The sequence below is a fragment of the Ctenopharyngodon idella genome, chromosome 19 (genome assembly GCF_019924925.1).
Source record: "Ctenopharyngodon idella isolate HZGC_01 chromosome 19, HZGC01, whole genome shotgun sequence".
Taxonomy (NCBI): Eukaryota; Metazoa; Chordata; class Actinopteri; order Cypriniformes; family Xenocyprididae; genus Ctenopharyngodon; species Ctenopharyngodon idella.
The window spans coordinates 25,286,749-25,308,770 of NC_067238.1; the positions used below are offsets into that span (position 1 = coordinate 25,286,749).

Genomic DNA, 22,022 nt, shown 5'->3' on the forward strand with positions numbered 1-22,022 from the left:
AAATAGTCAAATGTAACGTTTAGCCTCTGTGTTTGCTCTAATTTCTCTAAACTGAGTTTGTGTTTACCCACAGTCCTACTATCGAGGTCATCACACCCTGGTGATGCCACGTTGGCCAGTAAACCCTCTCCATGCGCGTGCCCCAAACACACCAAAACATGCATGCCTCTGCTGATTAAAGCTCAGGCAGCTACGGCTGGGGAGGCAACTTGTCTTTGTGATAGAGATTTCTCCATGAATGACACCGTTCGACCGCCATGCTGGACTGTTCTCTGATCAGCTGTGACACTGACTAACCTCTCCACGTCTGTGAGTAATACCAGCCTCAACGAGAACGGACTGCGGCATGCCTCTGCCTCAGCGGGCGGCGATGCCTCGGACACATCAGAAAATGGAGAAAGAAAAACAGACGCTCCTCTGGTTACCTTGTGTCAACAGTGATTTAGCCATGTGCACGGTCATTGGGTGGCGCTAGACAACTGCTGCTAAACGCCAGGAGAATCTTAGTGGGCGAAATCCGCAAACTCAGTGTTGACAAAGAGAAATGGAGGAAGGTAAAAGTTGTCGATGAGTCAGGAGGTCTATAAACCCTGGAGGAAGCTATCTGTTAGCATTCACATTCATCTTATTGAACGTTACTTCTGAGGGGTTTTTCGTAGGGCTCCACAATTAATCAAAATAAAAGATATGGCTTAGTGTGGTTATCAAATCGCAAGGGCTGGGATTTAATTAAACATGCAAATTTCAGAGTGAAGCACAACAGTACGCTCTTTTACACGCAAGGAGCTCATGATCTGCAGTTTTCTCAGTCTCAGAGCGGCTCGGTTCACTCAAACTCATCTCTGCATCTGCTGTGAGTTTGGGTCACTTATAATGTGCATTTGGGAATGCAATATGCGCCAACCATCTTCCCAAACTTGTAACGAAAAGCACAAAAGAAAAGGGGACATACCATGAAAATCTGTCTTTTTCCATGTTAACTGTTCTGTCGTTGGCTGCACAGACGAGCACAGAACACTATTTAGAGTCTTGTTAGCTTGGATAGCCTGCCAGTTGACCCTGGCAAGCTCGATTGCTAAAAAAGGAGCGTTTCTGTCCGAGCGATATTTTGGAAAAAATATTAGACCATTCACAGCATTTGATAGCAATCATAAACGTTAGCCTTGTGTGTATGGCTCTGTTTAGCAAACAGGTACGCTATGTATAGTGGGCGTCCATAGTGGGCGTCCATGCATAAAAGATTAACATGACAGCACATGCTAGTTGATGAGTTAAATCAACTCCACAGCAACTACATAAATGTATCCACTAACTATTCAGAAATGTCCAGTTGTATTCTAAAAGTTGTAACTTCTTCCTGATTCTCTCCATCAGTGTCCGACTCCGGTTTGAACAATGTAAGGCTGAACACCGTTACTGACAATCGTCATTTTGGCTGCATGAGATTCTCCAGCTTTGTTGTTGTTGAGCAACCAAAGCACGAGCTGTTAAAGCTCCGCCCTCTTCTGGAAAGTGGGCCGGGAGCAGCAGCACATTTGCATTTAAAGGGACACACACAAAAACTGCATGTTTTTGACACACCCAAATAGGGGCAAATTTGACAAGCTATAATAAATAATCTGTGGGGTATTTTTAGCTGGAACTTCACAGACACATTCTGGGGACACCAGAGACTTGTATTACATCTTGTGAAAAGGGCATAATAGTTCCCCTTTAAGGGCTCCCTGGGGTTTTCACCTAATTAAAAACTCATTGGTTTAATGTTTGAAAAACAAGAAATTAAGACAGCCATAAATATTAGTATTGTAATTTTACAATTGTAAAGTAAAATAAAAAAAATATTATATTTTTTAATATTATAGTGAGTTTCTATTTACATTTTTATTTAATAATAATAATAATTATTATTATTATTATTACTACTATTATTGTGATAAAGTAATTTTGACATATAATCACAAAATTGCTTGCTAAATTGTGCGGTCCTATAAACATGCACAGCAAGGAGTTAAAATCAAATTTTATTTATTATTATTATAGTATTTGTTCTAAATATATGAATAATATAGTAATATTTAATAGTATTACTACTATTTCTTTTTTTTTTTTATATATATTTTTATTTAATATAATTATAATGATTATTAATAATAATAATAATAATAATAATAATAAATATTATTATATAGTCGTATTAACATTTGATCACTAAAATTATGGCCAAATTATTGGCCACATGTTTGCTCACCTGTATCGGAGTCAGGGTTTCCACGTCTCCATAAAGACCAGGTGCGGTCTCGAGAAACAGCGAGCAAAAGGTGTCCATTTGGGGAGAATGCCATCTGAGTGACGGTCAGGCTGTGGCAGGGCAGCGACTGAAGCTGTTTCCAGGAAGTTGTGCTCCACAGGAGAATGGCAGCATGCTCTGGTTTAGAGGCCTGTGACATAAGACACATCTAGATCTTTCACACCAACATTCAAAATCAAACAATGTCACATTTTCAGCAGAGCTTGTCCTCTTTCTCTAAACCTCAAGCGCAGAGCCCCCCTCCTACACAGCTCAGCCAGCACTGCTAGAGGATAAACCTCTTGTCCACAGCAAAGTCATCTGAGCCTCCATTTCAGCCCGCCATCAGCCCCACTGAATAAACCTCACAGCCTCCGCTCGAGCGTGAACAATGGCAGGTGACACGCAGAATGTGCTTTCATTCGGAAGGGCTTTGTGTGCGATCAGTGCGGGTTTGGCAGAACCACGGGGGCCATACCAGGACACAAACCAATGATCTCCCTTCAACTGTCTCAGAATGTGTCACAGCGGCCGGAGGGCACGTAGGGCTGGATACCAACCCTGGTCATGAGAACTCAATGTGTTTTTAATAAGATAGGCAGCTCATTACATCGAAGAAAGGGAAAATTAACTTGCACATAGACATCAACTGCTACACTGACACAAGCTTGTTAAAAAGGCAAATGACTAAATATTTAAAACCACTTAAGCATTGGCTTCATGCACGCATGCTTTTCTGTGTCTATTACAGTCCACGGCTACATTTGTGTGACACTAATGACCATCTGGTCACCCGTGTGATTGTACCTTACATGCCGAGGCCACCACCGTCTTCGCAGAATCGGACGCCAGACAAAACATCTCAAAGCCGTGCCCGTACCTGCGGAGAGAGCGACACGGAGAGAGGGTATGTTAATGAGGGCTCTGTCAGTACCTACTCACAAATAAAGCCTGAGCACCGTGACAGGTTTAGAGAGACAGTCGGGGCGGTGATTCAAACACGACGAATGATTTGTGTGTCAGGGCTGCCGTCTCTCTCTCCTGTGCTTATGAGAGTGGAAGAAAGCTGTGCGCTCTGGCAGCCATTAGCAGATCTGCTTAGTAATTTCCAACACTGGATGAATAGCTCGGGAAGCCAGGCTGTCAGAGCCTTCAGCTGCTTACAGCTGTGTATGTAAATTATTAGAGTTTATCCAGTGCCGCCTGTGTATCAGGGAAACCGACTTTGAATTCTTATGAGCAAGTTGAAATAATGCAAGTCTGTACATTTCAATAGAATGTAAATGCCTTGGGGAAAATTAATATTTAATTGTAAAAAATAAAATGTTAATGTTTAAAAAAAAATTTGTAAACTTGTTTTGAATAATACGCCCATTATTCCCACCAACCAGTGCAAAATGCCACTAAGCAACAACCAATTCTGTAATACATTGCCTACAGTTTCAGAAAATGTCAGAGTCGTGTGTCATTTAAGTGCAACACAGGCATTATTCTGTGCTAACAAAAGCTTACGAAACTTGGGCCAGAAAATACTATGCTAACAAGCAAACACAAGCACAAATGCTTGGCTAATGCACATGCCCCTTTGCACTGCTGTGGCGATAACAAACCTCAGTAAGGGTTAGATAAGAGACTTCAAATGTCTGTGCCATTAAATAGATGCTATTCAGGTAGCTAGCTATAAACATTTGAACAGTTCAAGCTAATCTGCAGCAAACTGTTGCACTGTTGTTTTTGTTAACTTTTTGTAAACTATTAAAAATCGTTTTTGTTAATTGAAATACAGCTGAATTGAAATTAAAGGCACGTTTACACGACACCATTTTCAACTAAAAATGGAAACGTTTTTATGCGTTTTGGCCGTTCATTTACACAACAACAGCGTTTTGGGGGCCTGAAAATGCAAACTTTTGAAAACGGGATTCAAATGCAAGTTTTTGAAAACAATACCATTATCATCTCTGTGTAAACTGTAAAAACGCGAATTTGTGAAAATGGTGACGTCATGGTGACATTACATGTTCAGTCAATGAAGTGTGAAGTGTTTCTTTACAAAGTGACATCTACTGTCTGGCAGCAGAATACAGCACTTTTAGTCGTTTTTGTGGATCCATGTGAATGGGGATCGTTTTGACAACGTTGTCAACTGTAGACGAAAAACGCGTCCGTTTTTAGTACATCGTTGTCCTGTAAACGTACCCTAAATATAAATATTGCTTGTTGCTTTGGCAACTAACTGAAATAAGTTTAAGTACTACAATGAGTAAAACTAAAACTGAAAATAGAACTAAAACTAAAATAAAAATTAAAGCTAAATAAAAAGATTAAAAAAAATAATAAAAATGACAAAAGCATATAACAAAATGACTAAAACAAAATCAAAATGAAAACCAAAAATATAAAAAAAAAAAATTCTAAATATGAATATTGTAACTGTGAATAAATAATACTAAAATGGAAATTTGAGGAAAAAGTTACTCTTGGTATGATAAATATTTGTCTAAAGTGTCTTTTGTGTTGTTTAAGAGCTTATGACAATATGAAGATATTATTTATACGACTGATTATATTCAACATTAATCATTTATATTTTCTGATTGCTTTTTGTAGCCTAATGATTATTTTAATTACCATTTTTTCAAACACACATACATGAAACAATTGTTAAATATCAGTTCTACATATTAGACAATAAAAAAAAAGGATTGCTACTGGTTGTTCACTTTTTTTTAAATATTATTATTATTAATAATAATAATAATAATAATAATAATAATAATAATAATAATAATAATAATAATAATAATAATAATAATAATATCAGGCGATTGAGAAAGCAGCGGCAACGTTGAGAAAGCAGCAAACTGTGGTCCGATGCATTTCAGAATGCAATGACTCATAGCATCGAACTTGCATAACCTGAATAATTTTTATTCACATACTTGCATACAGTATGTTTCTTGCCCTAGTTTCAATGTAAGAAGTTGAAGAGAGAAAGAAAAAACATATTTTAATTAACAATTCTGTCTTTTCTTGTTTAGTGTCAACATTCAGGATAAATGGTTGTTCTTGTGAGCTCTAAATACCTATTACGCTGCATTATTTATGTCACACAAGCTGTTTAAATAATAATGTGGCAAAGCATTAGTGCCTGCTGCAAAACAGCCAATGAGGGCAGACGCACACAAATGAGAATTGATGGGAAACTCACAGCTTCTGTACCTCTGGCCACAGTGTGTTCTGCAAGAGGTCGTCCTCTGTCGGAGGCTCTGGCAATACACACACACAGAGAGAGAGAGAGAGTGTCACAAAATATAAACATAGTTATTATGAGAAATGAGCAGACGCCTATAGACGGTATTTTTCAAAAGGCTCATCTTTTCATTTAGCAACAGATACACTGCCGAGCAATTTACTCAAAGCTGTTTGGAACAACAGCAGCTTTATCTACAATTTTCAATGGCCGTTAGCTTTACGACATGCTGTAAATCAAATTTAGCTCTCTTTGTGCAAGCCTGAAATAATATTGTCTCATTTAGATACACAGACACTTATGCAACACATGCCCCAATTGAAATGGAATGGAGACCAGGCGTTTTTTTTTTTTAATTCATCCCTGGTTTGCAGTTTTATTTTAATTATTTCCCTCTCTGCCCCTCCAGAAGAAGCGAAATGGAGAGAGTGGTATTATTCCATTAACAACTCTGTGTCCGCCTCATTGCGCTCCCCATAGCCCAGAGTCATCAATATTTTAACTTTGCAATTATATAAGCCTTCTTTCTAATTATGATTCCAGATTAAGGAGCTTTTTCAATCAAATTGACAATGTTTGCTACTATTTGCCTGGAGCAAGAGAGGCATAAACCCCCCTGCTTCAACACTCACCCTCCACCCATCCCCCCTTATGCTGTAATAACATTTGTCTCCAGTATCTCTGATTCATGCCCCAGATACATTAATAAACCAGAGAAAACAGTCTTTAATAACTGTTTGTCACAAATGTAGAATAGCATTGTGTTTGCTAGGAGTAACTCAGGAATTGTCAACTTACAGTTTCTAACTGTTAGTCTCAGGCCCTGTTTCCACCTGGTATTAGGATGCGTTTTGGTCAATCGAATCACAAGTGAATGACGCTAAATACAGGTGTAAATGGGGTCTAAAACGTTTTGAGCTTGTCCACATTCGACCACTTCCAGAGGTAGTCGAAAACGCATTCAACCTGATTGCTTTCGTAGTGGAAATGCTCATGTGGGTCCAATGCATTCGAACAGAGCAAAACACAGCCTACTCTCCGCCTACTGACCTAATGTGTAAACATTATGGGAAGCGCGCTAGCCAGACGAGATTTATACTTTGTCGGCTGGAGACCCAAGTTTGGTCTGAAGACGAAAAAAAAATTTACCAAGCACAATGTTCTCTCACCATTCCTGATTTCTAACACCACGTTCATTCTGTCGGTCTTGTGGCTGTCAGAGCAGAAATGAAAGCTGCTGCTCTCCGTATGTTTTTCCGTCATCTCTGGTCACTTTCATATGTAAATTGAGTGAGCCTATTTTGTCCAATAGTTCGAAAGATCTGAAAAAGCCCATATATTTACCTTCCCATAGACCCTCCCCTCGAAGAAATCAGGACAGAAGTGGTTGAAAATGGACAAAAGAGACCGATTAAAATACCAGGTGTAAACGGGTATGTGTCTCCCTCGTCCACTTGTGATCCAACTGACCACAACGCATCTTATTACCAGGTGGAAACAGGGCCTAGTGTATATTATATTTTGTTGTGCCTACTTGGAGAGAAAGAGGTCATCTGACTGAAACCAACCAAAGTTTTTTTTGTTTGGTTTTTTTTTTTGTAACGCTATGTATTACCCACCATTTGAGAAACACTGGAGTGTATAAAATTGTAAAAACCTGTGAGTTTGAGAGGTTGAAAGTAGGACTCTTTATATTGGTCGGACATGCTATTGAAATCTTCACTGTCCTGTTGAGGGCTCTGAGATGCAAGGTCACCTGTAAACACATCAGACGCCACAGAAAAGGTCAGTAACTGCCTCACCACTCTCTTGAGATTAGCACAATGCAAATTCTCCTGTGGCCAACAATTTCAAAGGGTTCATACCTTGAAACACTGCCTTGTTGGACAGGCCAAGGGCAGGAGTGCTGGCTCCCTCTGGGAAGTCTGCTATATCCTGAACACCCAGGAGACAGAGCTACACTATAAAATCTTTATATAAAAGCATGACTGTGGTTGGCTGCATGAGACGCGTGTTACACAAGATCAACCTGAATTATGAATGCCATTTAAGTCGTCTCATTTACCATTACCTCAAGTTACAGAAACTCATTTAGCTATATATCTGAGAGCATGTGCATAAACATTAGGATTAAGATAATGAAAAAATGTGAGACTCATCTAAAAATCTCTTGATGATCTAAGCGCAAAGAGTAATTAAAACCGAGGTTTTATTTGACGTAACTAATTAAAGTTTGAAGATGAGATGATTCTAAGTACTTACATTACAGCCCAGCAGTTTCTCCAGAGAGGTGCATGATATGTTAGCTAAGTTCTCCACGAAATTCCGTGGTGCCTTGAACACCCGTAGGACCTTCTCGTCAGCACCGGACACGTACTGAAAACGCCCAACCATAGTCAGACACTGCATGTCATAGCCGTGAATCTGCGGCCTTGAGATTTCGTGCCAAGTAATCTGCAAACACAGAAAGCGTTGATCAACCTTAAAAATCTTTACCAGTCAAAATGGACAATGTATGATCAATCAAAAATTAATGGGTTGAAGCGCCGATATTTGTTTAAACCTGTGAGCATCCTTTTCTCGTCCAGGGTGTAAAGAGTCTAGTGGTTTGATCTGATCCGACAGTGATGATAAACTCTCCCTCGGGGTCCCAGCTCAAGTCCTGCACTGCGTTAAAGTGACCCGAAATGACCACACTAGGCCTCCATTCTCCCTGTTCAACATCCAAATCACCATATTCATTTACCTCATTTACTATGAATCATAAAAGACTTGTATTTCGACAGTTTTCTATTAGGTAAACAGTAATGTCTGCATAAAGAGCTTGTTACTGAAGGATGTTGTCAGTTACATCTGACCTGGTTTCTGTCACAGTGCCAGAGGTGCAGCGCTCCGTGAAAGGCATGAGCCAAAATCATTGAGCCGTCTGGACTCATCTGGCATCCATAGAAACCCAGGGTGTTTCCTCCAACTTCCCCAACACGAACCTTAATGAAGGGTCAACAAGAAATAATGGTGAAACAATAATTATTCAACCTATTCATATTGTAGTGTACAACACTACACAACCAACCTGAAAAATCCTTGTAACTACTTAAAACTGTCTGTTAAAGAAGTACTGATTTTATTTGTTCCATCCAAAACAACTTTTTACACAATATCTCTGGAAAAATCTAGGGTTAAACACTTGGACACAACAAGGACACAATGGTGGACTGGTCACTCATTGAATGATTCAAACCTCCAACATTTTGGTTACCCAGCTTGGGGTGTGTTTCCCCTTCAACACTGTAACTTGCTGCTTAACTACCATAGTACGATGCATTGTTAGAGAAATTAACTAGCTAGTCACGACTGTTTCTCAAAGGTAGTAATAAATTCTGCCTATGATTCATATCACGATCAAAATGTAAAAGATTATTTCTGTACATAACAAACAATGCATCTGAGGAGTACTTCACAATTTTTGTTCTTCGTTGTTTTATCTTATTTCCAGATGTTTAATTCAATCATGGGTTCCCCCAAATGTCATATTCTGGGGTTCCCTCAGGGTACTAGAGCACATAAGAACTATTAAAATACAGCACTTTCATTCTCTGGACAAACTAAACTATGAATGAAATTTGTATATATGGAATGAATGACATAGATTGTGCTTTTTTTGCTCAAGAGCATGCTCAAGCCCACATGTCATACTAACAAGAAACCATGTTTCTAACTACAGGTTAAGTTTCCAGAAGAGGGCGGAGCTTTAACAGCTCACGCTTTGGTTTCTCAACAACAAAGCTGGAAAATCTCACGCAGCCAAAATGACAATTGTCAGTAATGGTGTTCAGCCTTACATTGTTCAAACCAGAGACGGACACTGATGGAGAGAATCAAGAAGAAGTTACAACTTTTAGAATGCATCTGGACGTTTCTGAATGGTTAGTGGATAAATTTATGTAGTTGCTGTGGAGTTAATTCAACTCATTGACTAGCATGTGCCGTTATGTTAATCTTTTGTGCAAATCCAGCATTGAATTGACCCTCGTTTGTGAAGCAGTCCAGCGTAAAATGACAACTCGTCCTCTTCTCTAAAGCAGCCCAACATGGCCTCACCCCCTTTGTTGCATGTTCGCGGGGGCAGGGTTTATGTAAATTTTGGGGTTTGTGATGTCACCAACTCAAGAAGAAGCTCGTTGTAGTCCCTACCAGCCATTTGTTGTAGTCCTTAAAAAGCGATTTCTGTAAAAGAAAATATCTCCCTTTGCATTGAACTTTGAGCGCCGTAACTTTACAGATGTTGTTTATGCTCAAACAGCAACATTACACACTAACTAAAGTTAAAAAAGTGAAATCATAATCAAGGACCCATTTAAACTATGTAGGTAACAACAGAACTTGCTTTTTCGCTAACAATGCTTTCAAGAAACACCTAAAATCTTAAACAACCAAGCCAATATACTCCCTTATACTCCAATATACTCTAAAATCCTGTCTGAAGTGGTTATAAACTCTTTTTGGGGTTGGTTGTTCATTTGATTATACAGAGAGAATGGCATTATGCTGCAGCGGTTATAAGTTAATTGCCTGGGGTGGCTAAAATTCAATCCAAAAGAGCAACTTTATAGGTAAACAAAAAACCTGGGAACTACACTCGATGCTCTCCATCATGTTCTTGATGGTGAGTGTTTGATAAGAGAGGCCTTTGCTGGAGTCACTGCCCCTGATAAACCGGCTGGTCAAGCAGGCCGCTAATTAGTAGTCATGAATCCTAAGCAATCTGAGTTGAGAGTCTACAGCTGTGCTCCATCTCCGTTAAGTAACAGTCTGAGGACACCAATTAATCAGGCTGACAAGCGAAAAGCACAATGTATGCAACGAGGAGACTATTAAATGAGAAATAAATCGTGTTTGCTTCCTTTGAATGCATTAATGTGATGTTGAACGTAATCACACACACATTAAATCAAATATGAGCCTCAGAAAGCTGGGAGACAAAATGGTCACATGAAGAATGAATCAGTGTAAACTCCCCTGACTGGGCTGGGCTATGAATACCAAAGCACTGTAATTGTTTTTCAGCAAACTGTAGCGCGGCTTGCCCTCTGTCTGGCCCGTGTCTAACATGCTTAATGCTGTTCGAGTGTCTCACGGTAATAGGGGAAGCGAGTCGTGCAGCAGAGCAAGCGGTAACATTGTATAAAACAAGATAATTAGTCATGATTATGCCATCAGCGATAACCTGCCTCTATTTTTATTTATGGTTGTGTGCAAGCAAAGACTGATGTTCCAGCCTCAACATCTGCATTGCCAATACGCACTCAGAGGATGAAGAAATAATTTTGTAATTTTATCTAATCACACTTTCAGCTGTGAAAAGGAGGTATGAAAATTTCAGTTGACAGCCATCACAATGGTGTATCCTTTTGACCTTGAGCAGGACAAGACATTTCCAGCAGCCTTGTTAAAAGCAGCAGTGATTCCTCGCGTTTAAGGGTGTCACCGCTCAATGATTCACAGTCTCTTGTCATGCCCAGCAGAGCATGTCTCAAAGATATTGCCAGATCAGGTGGCTAGCTTAAGCTCTTCATCAAAACGACAACACTAGACAGACAAATCAGCCATCTAACGCTGAGATTTTAACACTGCCACAAGACATGCGGGACAGTTCAGACAGAGACACGTTGGCTGGAAAACACGGATTTAAAACTAAATCCACAAACCATCAAACGGTAAGGGCTATCGATGCTCCTGTATATGCCAATAGAGAGACATTTGACATGCCCTTCATAGGCGTATCCTACGGAGTGAATATGGCGGAACTAATGACTGCGATAAAGAGAGCCCTTCACTTTGAATGGCACGGATCTCTGCGAGCCATTCTGGAAAGAGTGATGCAACATTAACCAGATTGATTTTGAATTCCATCCACATGGCTACTCATATATCACGGCCAAATCTCATGGGTAAAATGTGCAATCACTCTTGTTTAGGGATGGAACACAGATATGGATCTGTGGCACAAAGTGTGTTGTAACACAACCACAGAGTTTGGGATGAGATTTGTACAAAAGGAAACAATGCTGGGAGCCACGAAACTCTTGACTTGAGGTTGAGATTCTGGAAATGAACAGCACCTCAGTGCTACATCAGGTCATGTGTGAATGATGTGGCCTAAAAGTTAAATGGGACCTATTACAAGATGTGATAAAAGTCTCTGGTGTCCCCAGAATGTGTCTGTGAAGTTTCAGGTCAAAATTCCCCACAGATGATTTATTATAGCTTGTCAAATTTGCCCCACTCAAAAACACACTGTTTTGTGTGTCCCTTTAAATGCAAATGAGCTGCTGCCTCCGGCCTGCTTTCCAAAAGAGGGTGGCGCTTTAACAGCTCGCTCTTCGGTTGCTCAACAACAACAAATCCGGAGAATCTCACGCAGCCAAAATGACGATTGTCAGTAACGGTGTTCAGTCGGACACTGATGGAGAGGCTCAGGAAGAAGTTACAACTTTTAGAATGCAACTGGACGTTTCTGAATGGTTAGTGGATAAATTTATGTAGTTGCTGTGGAGTTGATTCAACTCATCGACTAGCATGTGCCGTCATGTTAATCTTTTGTGCAATTCCAGCGTTGAATTGACCCTCGTTTGTGAACCACCAGAAGCAATCCATATACTATCACCGTTATGCCCTTGAAAGGTACTTAGCGCCGGTTGTTCCAGGGTGACTAAATAACTATACTGCAAGTCACTGTGGATAAAAGCATTTGCTAAATGACTACTTGGATTATCTTGCACTTTATCTTCCAAGATAAAGGTAATCGCTACCGGACAAACTAATGCTTTACTCATAGTTTCATTCCTGTATAGATGAGAGATTCATGAGGCTGAAGGTGAGCAGTGCAACAATGATGGATACAGAGAGCAGCTCAATGATACGCCAATTCTAGGAGATGTGTGTGTGGGTCATGAGGTCTAGAGGTTAAAGATCTATCGTGGTAACTCATCCATTCTCCCTTCTGGTCTATCAGAGAAAATAAACCATTAGCAACAACACTAATGGCTCACAGCGTCTCAGTCCCCCCCACCCCATTCACTGGCAACATGACTTATTAGAAGGGTGTACTTTACCCAGCGGTTTGCCTGGCCACTCCACTGCAAACCAACTCTCCACTAAATTTGACCAATTAGTCTAATCATTAGGTAGGAGACTCTTCTTTGTAGATGTGTTAATTAACCAAAGTCACGTTGGTCATTTTCTGCTTAGTAGGGCACTGGCAGTCAGTCAATAACTGTGCAATGGAGGCATGTTTTAGATAACATAAACTGCCACATTTATGGAAAAGTAATTAGCGCAGGTTCAGGCCTTTTCACACCAAAAGATGGGGAAAAAAATAAAATCAAAGCTATATGGGTGGGAGATATGACCTTGATATGATCCTATTTCACAATATGAGACATTTTATTTCACGATAACGATACATATCACGATACAGTTATTTTTTATTATTTTATTTAATTTTTTGTTATTAAAAATAAGAACAAAGATGCAAATTACAAGCAATATAGTAAGAAATACTACAGAAATTGAATAATCAAATGAAAATATGAAACGCTGCGCTGAACACATTGTGTCTATTCAAAATCTAGTTTGACAAATATTTATGTTAGTGTGAAAGGGCCTTTATGCTACAACCTTATCTGTTTTTGTTTTGTTTTTTTCAAGTGCACAAATTAAAATATTAAATCACCATTTATGAGGACATATTATATCTGTTTATTCTGTTACTTATCTCTTAACCTAAGCTAAAGCTGAAGTAAAAGTAGGGTATCAAAAGGTGGAAATCAGAAAGGATGTATAATAACCCACATTTATTTCCTTAGTCTCTGTGAATCTGTCAGTTCAAAGGCTCTCATCCACGTCTGATAACCCAGTTCACACCTACCTCATATCGTATGCCCTTTACAACTCAATACAGAAGACACATGCAGTGCAGAAATAACGGATGTGGAACAACTCTACTGCATCCAGGTACAACACAAGACCTGAAATCAACCTCTTTCTTCTTACAACTACAGCTCACAGCCTTTCATTTTTAATTGGACATGCCTTAGTATGACAAAACACGTGCGTCATCATACTACAATGCTCCAAGTGTCAGAATCAGGAGGCATTGATCTGAGCCCAGAGACCTTTGTCTGTATGCCAAGATCAAAGTGAGTACCTCTTATTAATCAACCACAACGCCATTCCTGTTATCTGCTGTGGCAATGCCAATCAAAACATTTTACAACAAAACAAATGTGAAAAAAAGTCCCGATTTAGGGTTACCTGAGGAATCGCCATCCCATTTCTGAGGAACTCGCCAATCATTCACAGTCCCTCACACAGATGGAAGAGAACAAGCTTATCTGTGCAATTCTCAGTGTGTGGGTTAAATTTGATGCAGTTAGCAGAGAATGGGCAGATGTTCCCTGCATGACATAGCAGAGGAGCTTGTGCAGCACTTCCTGCGGATTCTAGAAGTTCATGACTGGCAAGCAGAGACTGTATGAAGTATAGGACGGAAATTACCTCAGGATGGGGTTATTTCCTTCCAGGAGCTTGATCTGTACGCTCAGGTTTAAAAAGTGAGGTCACTGATGTAGATTTGATTAATTGCGATTAATCGTTTGACAGCACTACTAAGCATACACATAAATTGTAAGAATTTCTTTAATACTAATGAATAAACTGTATTATAAGGTATGGCTATTAAATAGCAGTCCCAAACTAGTTTTTAATACAATAAAGTTAGTAGGTTGGTATGAGCCACGTCTCTTGACATGTCTCTGACTCCTGGACCATCAGTACTGGTTCCCCCCAAGGCTGTGTTTTTTTCCCTCTACTCTTCTCCCTTTAAACTAACAGCTGCACCTCCAGTCACCAATCCGTCAAACTACTGAAGTTTGCGGGTGACACCACCCTCATTGGGCTCATCTCTGAGAGGGATGAGTCTGCCTACAGGTGGGAGATTGACCATCTGGTGACCTGGTGCAGTCAGAACAACCTGGAGCTCAATGCTGTGAAAACAGTGGAGATGGTGGTAGATTTCAAGAAGAATAAAGCCCCACCTGCCCCCATAATCCTGTGTGACTCCCCAGTTGATAATGTGGACTCCTTCCACTTCCTTGGGACTCATCATCATCATCCAGGACCTAAAGTGGGTTCTGAACATCAACTCTGTGATTAAAAAAGCGCACCAGCAGAGGTACTTTCTGCGACAGCTAAAGAAGTTCAACCTACCAAAGACAACGATGGTGCACTTCTACACCTTCATCATTGAGTTCATTCTCACCTCCTCCATCACCATCTAGTACGTTGCTGCCACTGCCAAGAACAAAAGCAGGCTGCAATGTGTCATTCGCTCTGCTGAGAAGGTGTTAGGCTTCAATCTGCCACCTCTTCAGGACCTGTACACTTCCAGAACCCTGAAGCAGGAAGCCGTCTGACCCCTCTCACCCTGGGCACAAACTGCTCAAGGCACTCCCCTCCGGCAGGAGGCTGTGGTCCATCTAGACTAAAACCTCATGTCTCAAGAACAGTTTCTTTCCATCCGCAACTAGCCTCAACATTACACATCACATTAACAAACCTTGCATTGTCGTCTCATACGTGTTACATTAACGCACACAACTCGGACTGCTATACGTCAAACTGTGAGCATTTGCACTGGTCGTCTTTTGCATACCCTGCACTAATGTATGGTTAAAGTTTCTATTTTTATTTTCCTAAATTTGTTATATTTTTATATTTATGCTCATAGTTTTCATAGCTTTATAGTTTCTTTATATTTATGCTTCCCTTTTCATAGCTTTCTCTCCTTTACTTATTTATTTTACCTTATAAAGTTTATCGTGTTAGTGTTGTTTCGTTCATGTATTTTACTGTTGTTGTTAAGCACCAGTACACCAAGACTAGTTCCTTGTACATATAAACCCACGGTACTTGGCAATAAAGGTGATTCTGATTCTAATTCTAAAAGGTGTATCACTACATAATGCCTTCCAATCCACCTTCTAATTTTTTTTCCCCAATGACAGTATTTATTAAGTAGTAAACAAGGTGACTTTACCAGCTCCACCCACATGCCTGAATCCTCCTCTGGCCCCCATAAGATCATGGTCTTGTCCATTGAGGCAGAGAGCAGCTTCAGGGGCTGTTCCACTGAGTCACCTGCAGGGGGAGGCAACAAGTAACAAAACAGAGGCAGAGACAGGATAAATACAAAAACAGGTAATACAAACAAAATAAGACAATGTCAAAAAGTAAATAATTTCACAGCACATTACGGTAAAAAAAAAAACACAAAAATCAATGAAAACATTTAGGAATACCTTTGACACATGGAGGTTGCCAGTGAATTCCATAAACCCAGTTTTCATGTCCAGCCAACACCGTTTCAAGAGTCACAGCAAATTCTAAAGCACAAACATAGAAAAAGAAATACACATAAGTTATGACAGTAATAGATTTTGTCTTTATTTTATCAGTGAGGGGCAGAATATTATCCTTACACATTTTTCTTTACTTATGAAATAAAGTCTTTACTAGCCAAACTCTGATTACAAAACAATGTATACGCAATCCTTGATTTTGATATCTGTTGACCAAGACATGTTTTTTAAAAACTAAAAAGATAATCAAGCAACTATTCAACTCAAACATAACCAACTTCTATAAGTCATCACACAACTAAATTACAATCACGCAAAGCCTCCAGTCTCACCATCTCCAGACACTTGAATGATGTTTTCCTTCATTTTGATAATAGCGTCAGTCTGATGGTCTGGTTCAGCCGCGGTCTTGGCAAACAGTTTCCACACTCTGATCAGACAGTCCTGTGAACAGCTGGCTAGCCAGAGCTCTCCATCTACATATTCAGCAGTTGAAACACAAAGAAAGTAGTAAGTGAGGCTTTCCTGCATATTTATTTCAGCAAGCACTTGTTTGCATGCATACCGGCTCCTTAGGATAGTGTGTTTAACTATTTTCACTGCCGTTACTGTATCATATGTATTAAATGGGTCTTTGATTTGGATGGGACAGAGTATCTCACAGAAGTGTGTACACCCCTCAAATTTTTGTAAATATTTTATTATATCTTTTCATGTGACAACACTGAAGAAATGACACTTTGCTACAATGTAAAGTAGTGAGTGTACAGCTTGTATAACAGTGTAAATTTGCTGTCCCCTCAAAATAACTCAACACACAGCCATTAATGTCTAAACCGCTGGCCACAAAAGTGAGTACACCCCTAAGTGAAAATGTCCAAATTGGGCCCAAAGTGTCATGGCCCCAGATCATGACACTCCCACCACCATGCTTGACTGTAGGCAAGACACAAGTCTTTGTACTCCTCACCTGGTTGCCACCACACACGCTTGACACCATCTGAACCAAATAATTTTATCTTGGTCTCATCAGACCACAGGACATGGTTCCTTAGTCTGCTTGTCTTCAGCTTTAGAAGAGGCTTCCTTCTGGGATGACAGCCATGCAGACCAATTTGATGCAGTGTGCGGCGTATGGTCTGAGCACTGACAGGCTGACCCCCCACCCCTTCAACCTCTGCAGCATGCTGGCAACACTCATACATCTATTTCCCAAACACAACCTCTGGATATGACGCTGAGCACGTGCACTCAACTTCTTTGGTCGACCATGGCGAGGCCTGTTCTGAGTGGAACCTGTCCTGTTAAACCGCTGTATTGTCTTGGCCACCGTGCTGCAGCTCAGTTTCAGGGTCTTGGCAATCTTCTTATAGCCTACGCCATCTTTATGTAGAGCAGCAATTCTTTTTTTCAGATCCTCAGAGAGTTCTTTGCCATGAGGTGTCATGTTGAACTTCCAGTGACCAGTATGAGAGAGTGAGAGCAATAACACCAAATTTAACACACCTGCTCCCCATTCACACCTGAGACCTTGTAACACTAATGAGTCACATGACACCGGGGAGAGAAAATGGCTAATTGGGCTCAATTTGGACATTTTCACTTAAGGGTGAACTCACTTTTGTGGCCAGCGGTTTAGACATTAATGGCTGTGTGTTGAGTTATTTTGAGGGGACAGCAAATTTACACTGTTATACAAGCTGTACACTCACTACTTTACACTGTAGCCAAGTGTCATTTCTTCAGTGTTGTCACATGAAAAGATATAATAAAATATTTACAAAAATGTGAGGGGTGTACTCACTTCTGTGAGATACTGTATATCTTTTTATTAAATAGCCAATAAAATAATGATTTAGTTTACATATTTAAGTTAGCAAGTAGCAAGGATTTCAGGATTCTTTGATGAACAGAAAGTTCAGAAGAACAGCATTTATTGAAATAAAAATCTTTTGTAACCTTATAAATGTCTTTACTGTCACTTTTGATCAATTTAAGCATCCTTGCCGAATACGAGTATTAATGTCTTTAAAACATTGTTCTGATCTCGTTCTGAAAGACTAAAGGCTACAAAAGCTTAAGTTTAGTTTTTTGATTATCAAGGTCCTAAAACAGCCTTCATTTTAACCACACTAAATATAATACTTTCTTCCTAAGCCCATTTATTCCATTCAGTAGTCCTACCTTTAGTGGCCCACTCCACACATCGGACCCAATCCTCATGTCCTGTCAGAGTCAGAAGCCTCTGAAACTAAACACAACCACAGATAACATCCACACACCCACATGACATGCAAAATATGAACAGAATTTACAGCATTAGCATAAAGCAAAGACACCTCAAAGTCTTACCTGTCCACTGAGCTGCACGTACAGGTGAACTTTGCTGTCATCTCCCCCACAGGCGAGCACTGGAACTGCAAGAGATGGAATTATCCTCCTCATTCACATGGACACATAAGGCAGACAAGTGACTTAGTCTATTCATGGCATCTAGAAGCAAAATACAGCTACACTCCAGATGTGAATAATGTAAGAGGCAGGCTAACGTCGCCCCAGGACATATTTAAAGTGCAGAATGAGATTTTAACATGTGATAGGAATGGACAATACTGCAAATCAACATGGAGAAGCAGGCGTAGCTTACCTCTGCTGCCTGGCAACAGCGCCAAGGAGACATCCATCATGAACCCGCTCCCAAAAGATACGGTCTGGAGGCATTCAGCTAATGAAGAGAACAGAAACACCACACGTGAGAACGAACCTGTCTAACTCATAATGAAAAACGTATTATTTTAAAGTAGGATATTAATAATCCAAAAATATATATATCGATATAAGACCAATTACCCAGAAAACCTAATAATGCATGCAAAATTAGTTTGGGTTCTGCATGTTGGCAGACAGCTCATTAGATTACTGTCAATTGAATGTTAGAGGAATGATGCAATTCATCATCATCAACGCGTGACTCAAATGTGTGTCAAAACAATACGTAAATATTGCATATACCCGACAGTATATGGCTTTCACACACAAAGAATTCATCACAAACTGGTCAATGAAACATCACTCTCTTTCTGAACAGTAAGAATGGACATCAGAAAGAAAGCAGTAGGATCAAATAAATTATGCATGAGCTTTCATTAATAGTTTGAGTTCTTAATTCTTCTATCTTAATCTTCATTGTTCTTTAGGGAGAGACTTAAAGTTAAGACAAATTTCCTTCATTTTTAGCCTCTTCTTATTACTTATTAAGTAAATGTGACTTGTCTTAAAGGGATAGTTCACCCAAAAATGAAAATTAGCCCATGATTTGCATATATATATTTTTGGATGAATATATATGCAAATACACTATGCAAAATGTATGCAAATGCACTACCATTCAAAAGATTGGGGTTGGTATGACTTTTTAAAATGTTTTTGAAATATGTTCATTTAATGTTTATTTAATTTAATGTGAGTCTCTAATGCTCACCAAGGCTGAATTTATTTGATTAAAAAAATACAAAAATAACTTTAATATTGTGAAATATTATTATAATTCAAAATAACTGTTTTATATTTTAATATATTTTTTGTATTTATAATGTTACAAAATATTTCTGTCAATGCATCCTTGCTGAATAAAAGTATTAATTTCTTTAAAAAAAAATCTTACTGACCCCAAACATTTGAATGGTAAAATACAATAAATATAATCAGATATTTAGAATATTTCTGTCTGTTTCTATTTTAATTTCTGTTGTTCTTGTTTGCTGGTATCCATAGCAAATTCTACTTTATCTCTACAACAACAATTAAATTGAACTATATGCACTGAATTTGAATTAAAGGCATAGTTTCACCAAAAATGAAAATTGTCATCACTTACCCACCCTCATGTTGTTCCAAACCTGTATGAGTTTCTTTCTTTCTTCTGCTGAACACAGACTATCATCAACTGTCTGGTTACCAACATTCCTCAAAATATCTTCCTTTGTGTTCAGCAGAAGAAAGAAACACATACAGGTTTGGGACAACATGAGGGTGAGTAAATGATGACATTTTCATTTTTGTGTGAACTATCATTTACAAGAACGGTTTATCATTTACAAGAACCGACCAGCAGATGTCAGGCTTGGAGAATTTAAAAAAATCCTCAAACACTTATTTAAAAAAACTGCATTAATAGATTGAGTACTTCCAGTCTACACTCTCGTGAACTGAAAGCTCACTTCTTATCTTACATGTATCAGAGGTGCATGTCCAGAGTTTAACAGTGGAGTCAGATGATGCTGAGGCCACCAGTAAGTGAGAGGAGGACAGAGACACGGCGTCCACTGCACACACGGGCCCTGAGTGTCCTGAACACACTGCACATGCTGTGAACTGAGCAGAACAGGGACAAACTCAACGCACTAGCCACATCCACAGAGCTGAGTTACATACATACACACTTCATTTAATTGGAATCTCATTTTTATTTATTTATATTCATCAAAATTATATTTATGTTTTTAACTAATTTAATCTATTTCATAGATTAAGTACTATTAACTTGTTTTTATTTTGAATTTTATCCATTTATTTAATTTAATCTAATTTAATTATTTTAAATTTTCTTATTTTTTACATTTTTTCTCTAGACTTTTCCACAGACCCCCTATCACTCCCTTGTGGCCTCCTGTGGGTCCCCGGGCCCCAGTTTGAAAACCAGTGACCTGGAGGATAATGATGCCATTTAGGACATGGGTCAATTTGCAACAAAAAAGTTAAAAAATAAAAAAAATAAAAAGTTAAAAATTGTTACAATTTTAACAATTAGTATGGGTCTTATCACTAAGGGGTTTCTTAAAACAAGGGTTTTGTTGCAATTGGATGTTATTCCAAAGACATTACAAAAGACTACAGATGGAAAGTATTACTGAGAGCATAGGACCAGAGTACATGGTTTAAAAAAACAAAAAGGGCAACATCAGTTCAAAGCAAAGTAGTGAATTTATGTAAAATTCACTTTTATGTCCATATTAATTGTGTAATTGTAAAAATGCACAAATTAATATCTTTAAAGGTTTTTGATTTATTATTTATAATATATTAAGTAAATAATAAAAATTTTACTGCATAACAGAAATGACCAAATTATGTTGTTATTTATTGTTATTGTAAACACATACCTTCCCATCCTGCTTCTCCCAAACAATAACATTATTATCTGACCCACCAGATACCAACTGGGTTTCCGGACCTACAGAAATAGACAGCTTACATTTCTACAAGTTCCTTTGTTTTTATTGTGTCTGACAGGGACAGAACGTTGAAAAATAATGTCTATGCATAAAGATAATGACGGTTAAAGACTTACTGCAATCTTGTTTATGAACCCACTGAACAGCATTCACCCTTCCAGTATGTTTATTAAGCAGCTCGACAATCCTTATTTCCTGATGACAATTAATAATAAATAAAATCAGGGTGAAACAAACCTGTTACAGTATCACAATGACCTGTCACAGATCTTATTTTACAGTTCACCAGATACGAAACACACTGTGAAACTGCCTTATCAGAATGTACACTTACAGAGCGTTGAGTTTCAAGTTTGCACATCATTGCATTAAAGAATCGGAACATAATGTAATAGTGCATAATGTAAGTGTAATAATGATATGCCACAGAGCATCAGCATCATTTCAACTAACTGAAGTGAATAATCATAGACAGTACCTGTGGATTATAAAGGGCAACTGAATTGCATGTCCCAAATGCGATGAGACCTCCTCTACCCCATGACACAACATTAGGAGTGCGATTAGCACAACAAGAGACATGACATGTGTCCATTACAGGCGCTGCCATCTTCGACGCTGCTGTGTGTTACAATTAAAAAGAACCGGGAGAATATACAATGATAGTAGTTCCTGAAAGAGTTAGTAGAAATAGGTATCTCTAATAATACGGTTGAATTAGATTGAATAACAATTGGTATATATTTATTATCAGATAAAGTAAATATGCAGGACACAGTGATGCAAAATACCGGCAGACACCACAACTTAGTGTAACCGGATGTAAA

At 38.9% G+C, this 22,022-nt stretch overlaps 1 protein-coding gene across 1 annotated transcript in view; it reads right to left on the reverse strand.

Moving 5' to 3' along the window:
• The window catches only part of elp2 (elongator acetyltransferase complex subunit 2), a 25,600-nt gene extending 3,580 nt beyond the window's left edge, over window positions 1-22,020 (reverse strand). The window contains exons 1-18 of the mRNA XM_051871940.1: window positions 21,674-22,020; window positions 21,312-21,390; window positions 21,124-21,194; window positions 20,194-20,335; window positions 18,609-18,686; window positions 18,314-18,378; window positions 18,146-18,212; window positions 16,294-16,437; window positions 15,902-15,985; window positions 15,640-15,740; window positions 8,399-8,527; window positions 8,104-8,253; window positions 7,803-7,994; window positions 7,406-7,475; window positions 7,198-7,296; window positions 5,499-5,556; window positions 3,095-3,167; window positions 2,249-2,438 (exon numbers count right to left, since the gene is read on the reverse strand). Coding sequence (XP_051727900.1) covers window positions 2,249-2,438; window positions 3,095-3,167; window positions 5,499-5,556; window positions 7,198-7,296; window positions 7,406-7,475; window positions 7,803-7,994; window positions 8,104-8,253; window positions 8,399-8,527; window positions 15,640-15,740; window positions 15,902-15,985; window positions 16,294-16,437; window positions 18,146-18,212; window positions 18,314-18,378; window positions 18,609-18,686; window positions 20,194-20,335; window positions 21,124-21,194; window positions 21,312-21,390; window positions 21,674-21,805 — 1,924 coding nt within the window. The 5' untranslated portion in view covers window positions 21,806-22,020. The remainder of the gene's footprint in view (window positions 1-2,248; window positions 2,439-3,094; window positions 3,168-5,498; window positions 5,557-7,197; window positions 7,297-7,405; window positions 7,476-7,802; window positions 7,995-8,103; window positions 8,254-8,398; window positions 8,528-15,639; window positions 15,741-15,901; window positions 15,986-16,293; window positions 16,438-18,145; window positions 18,213-18,313; window positions 18,379-18,608; window positions 18,687-20,193; window positions 20,336-21,123; window positions 21,195-21,311; window positions 21,391-21,673) is intronic.
• Between the last annotated feature and the right edge of the window lie 2 nt (window positions 22,021-22,022).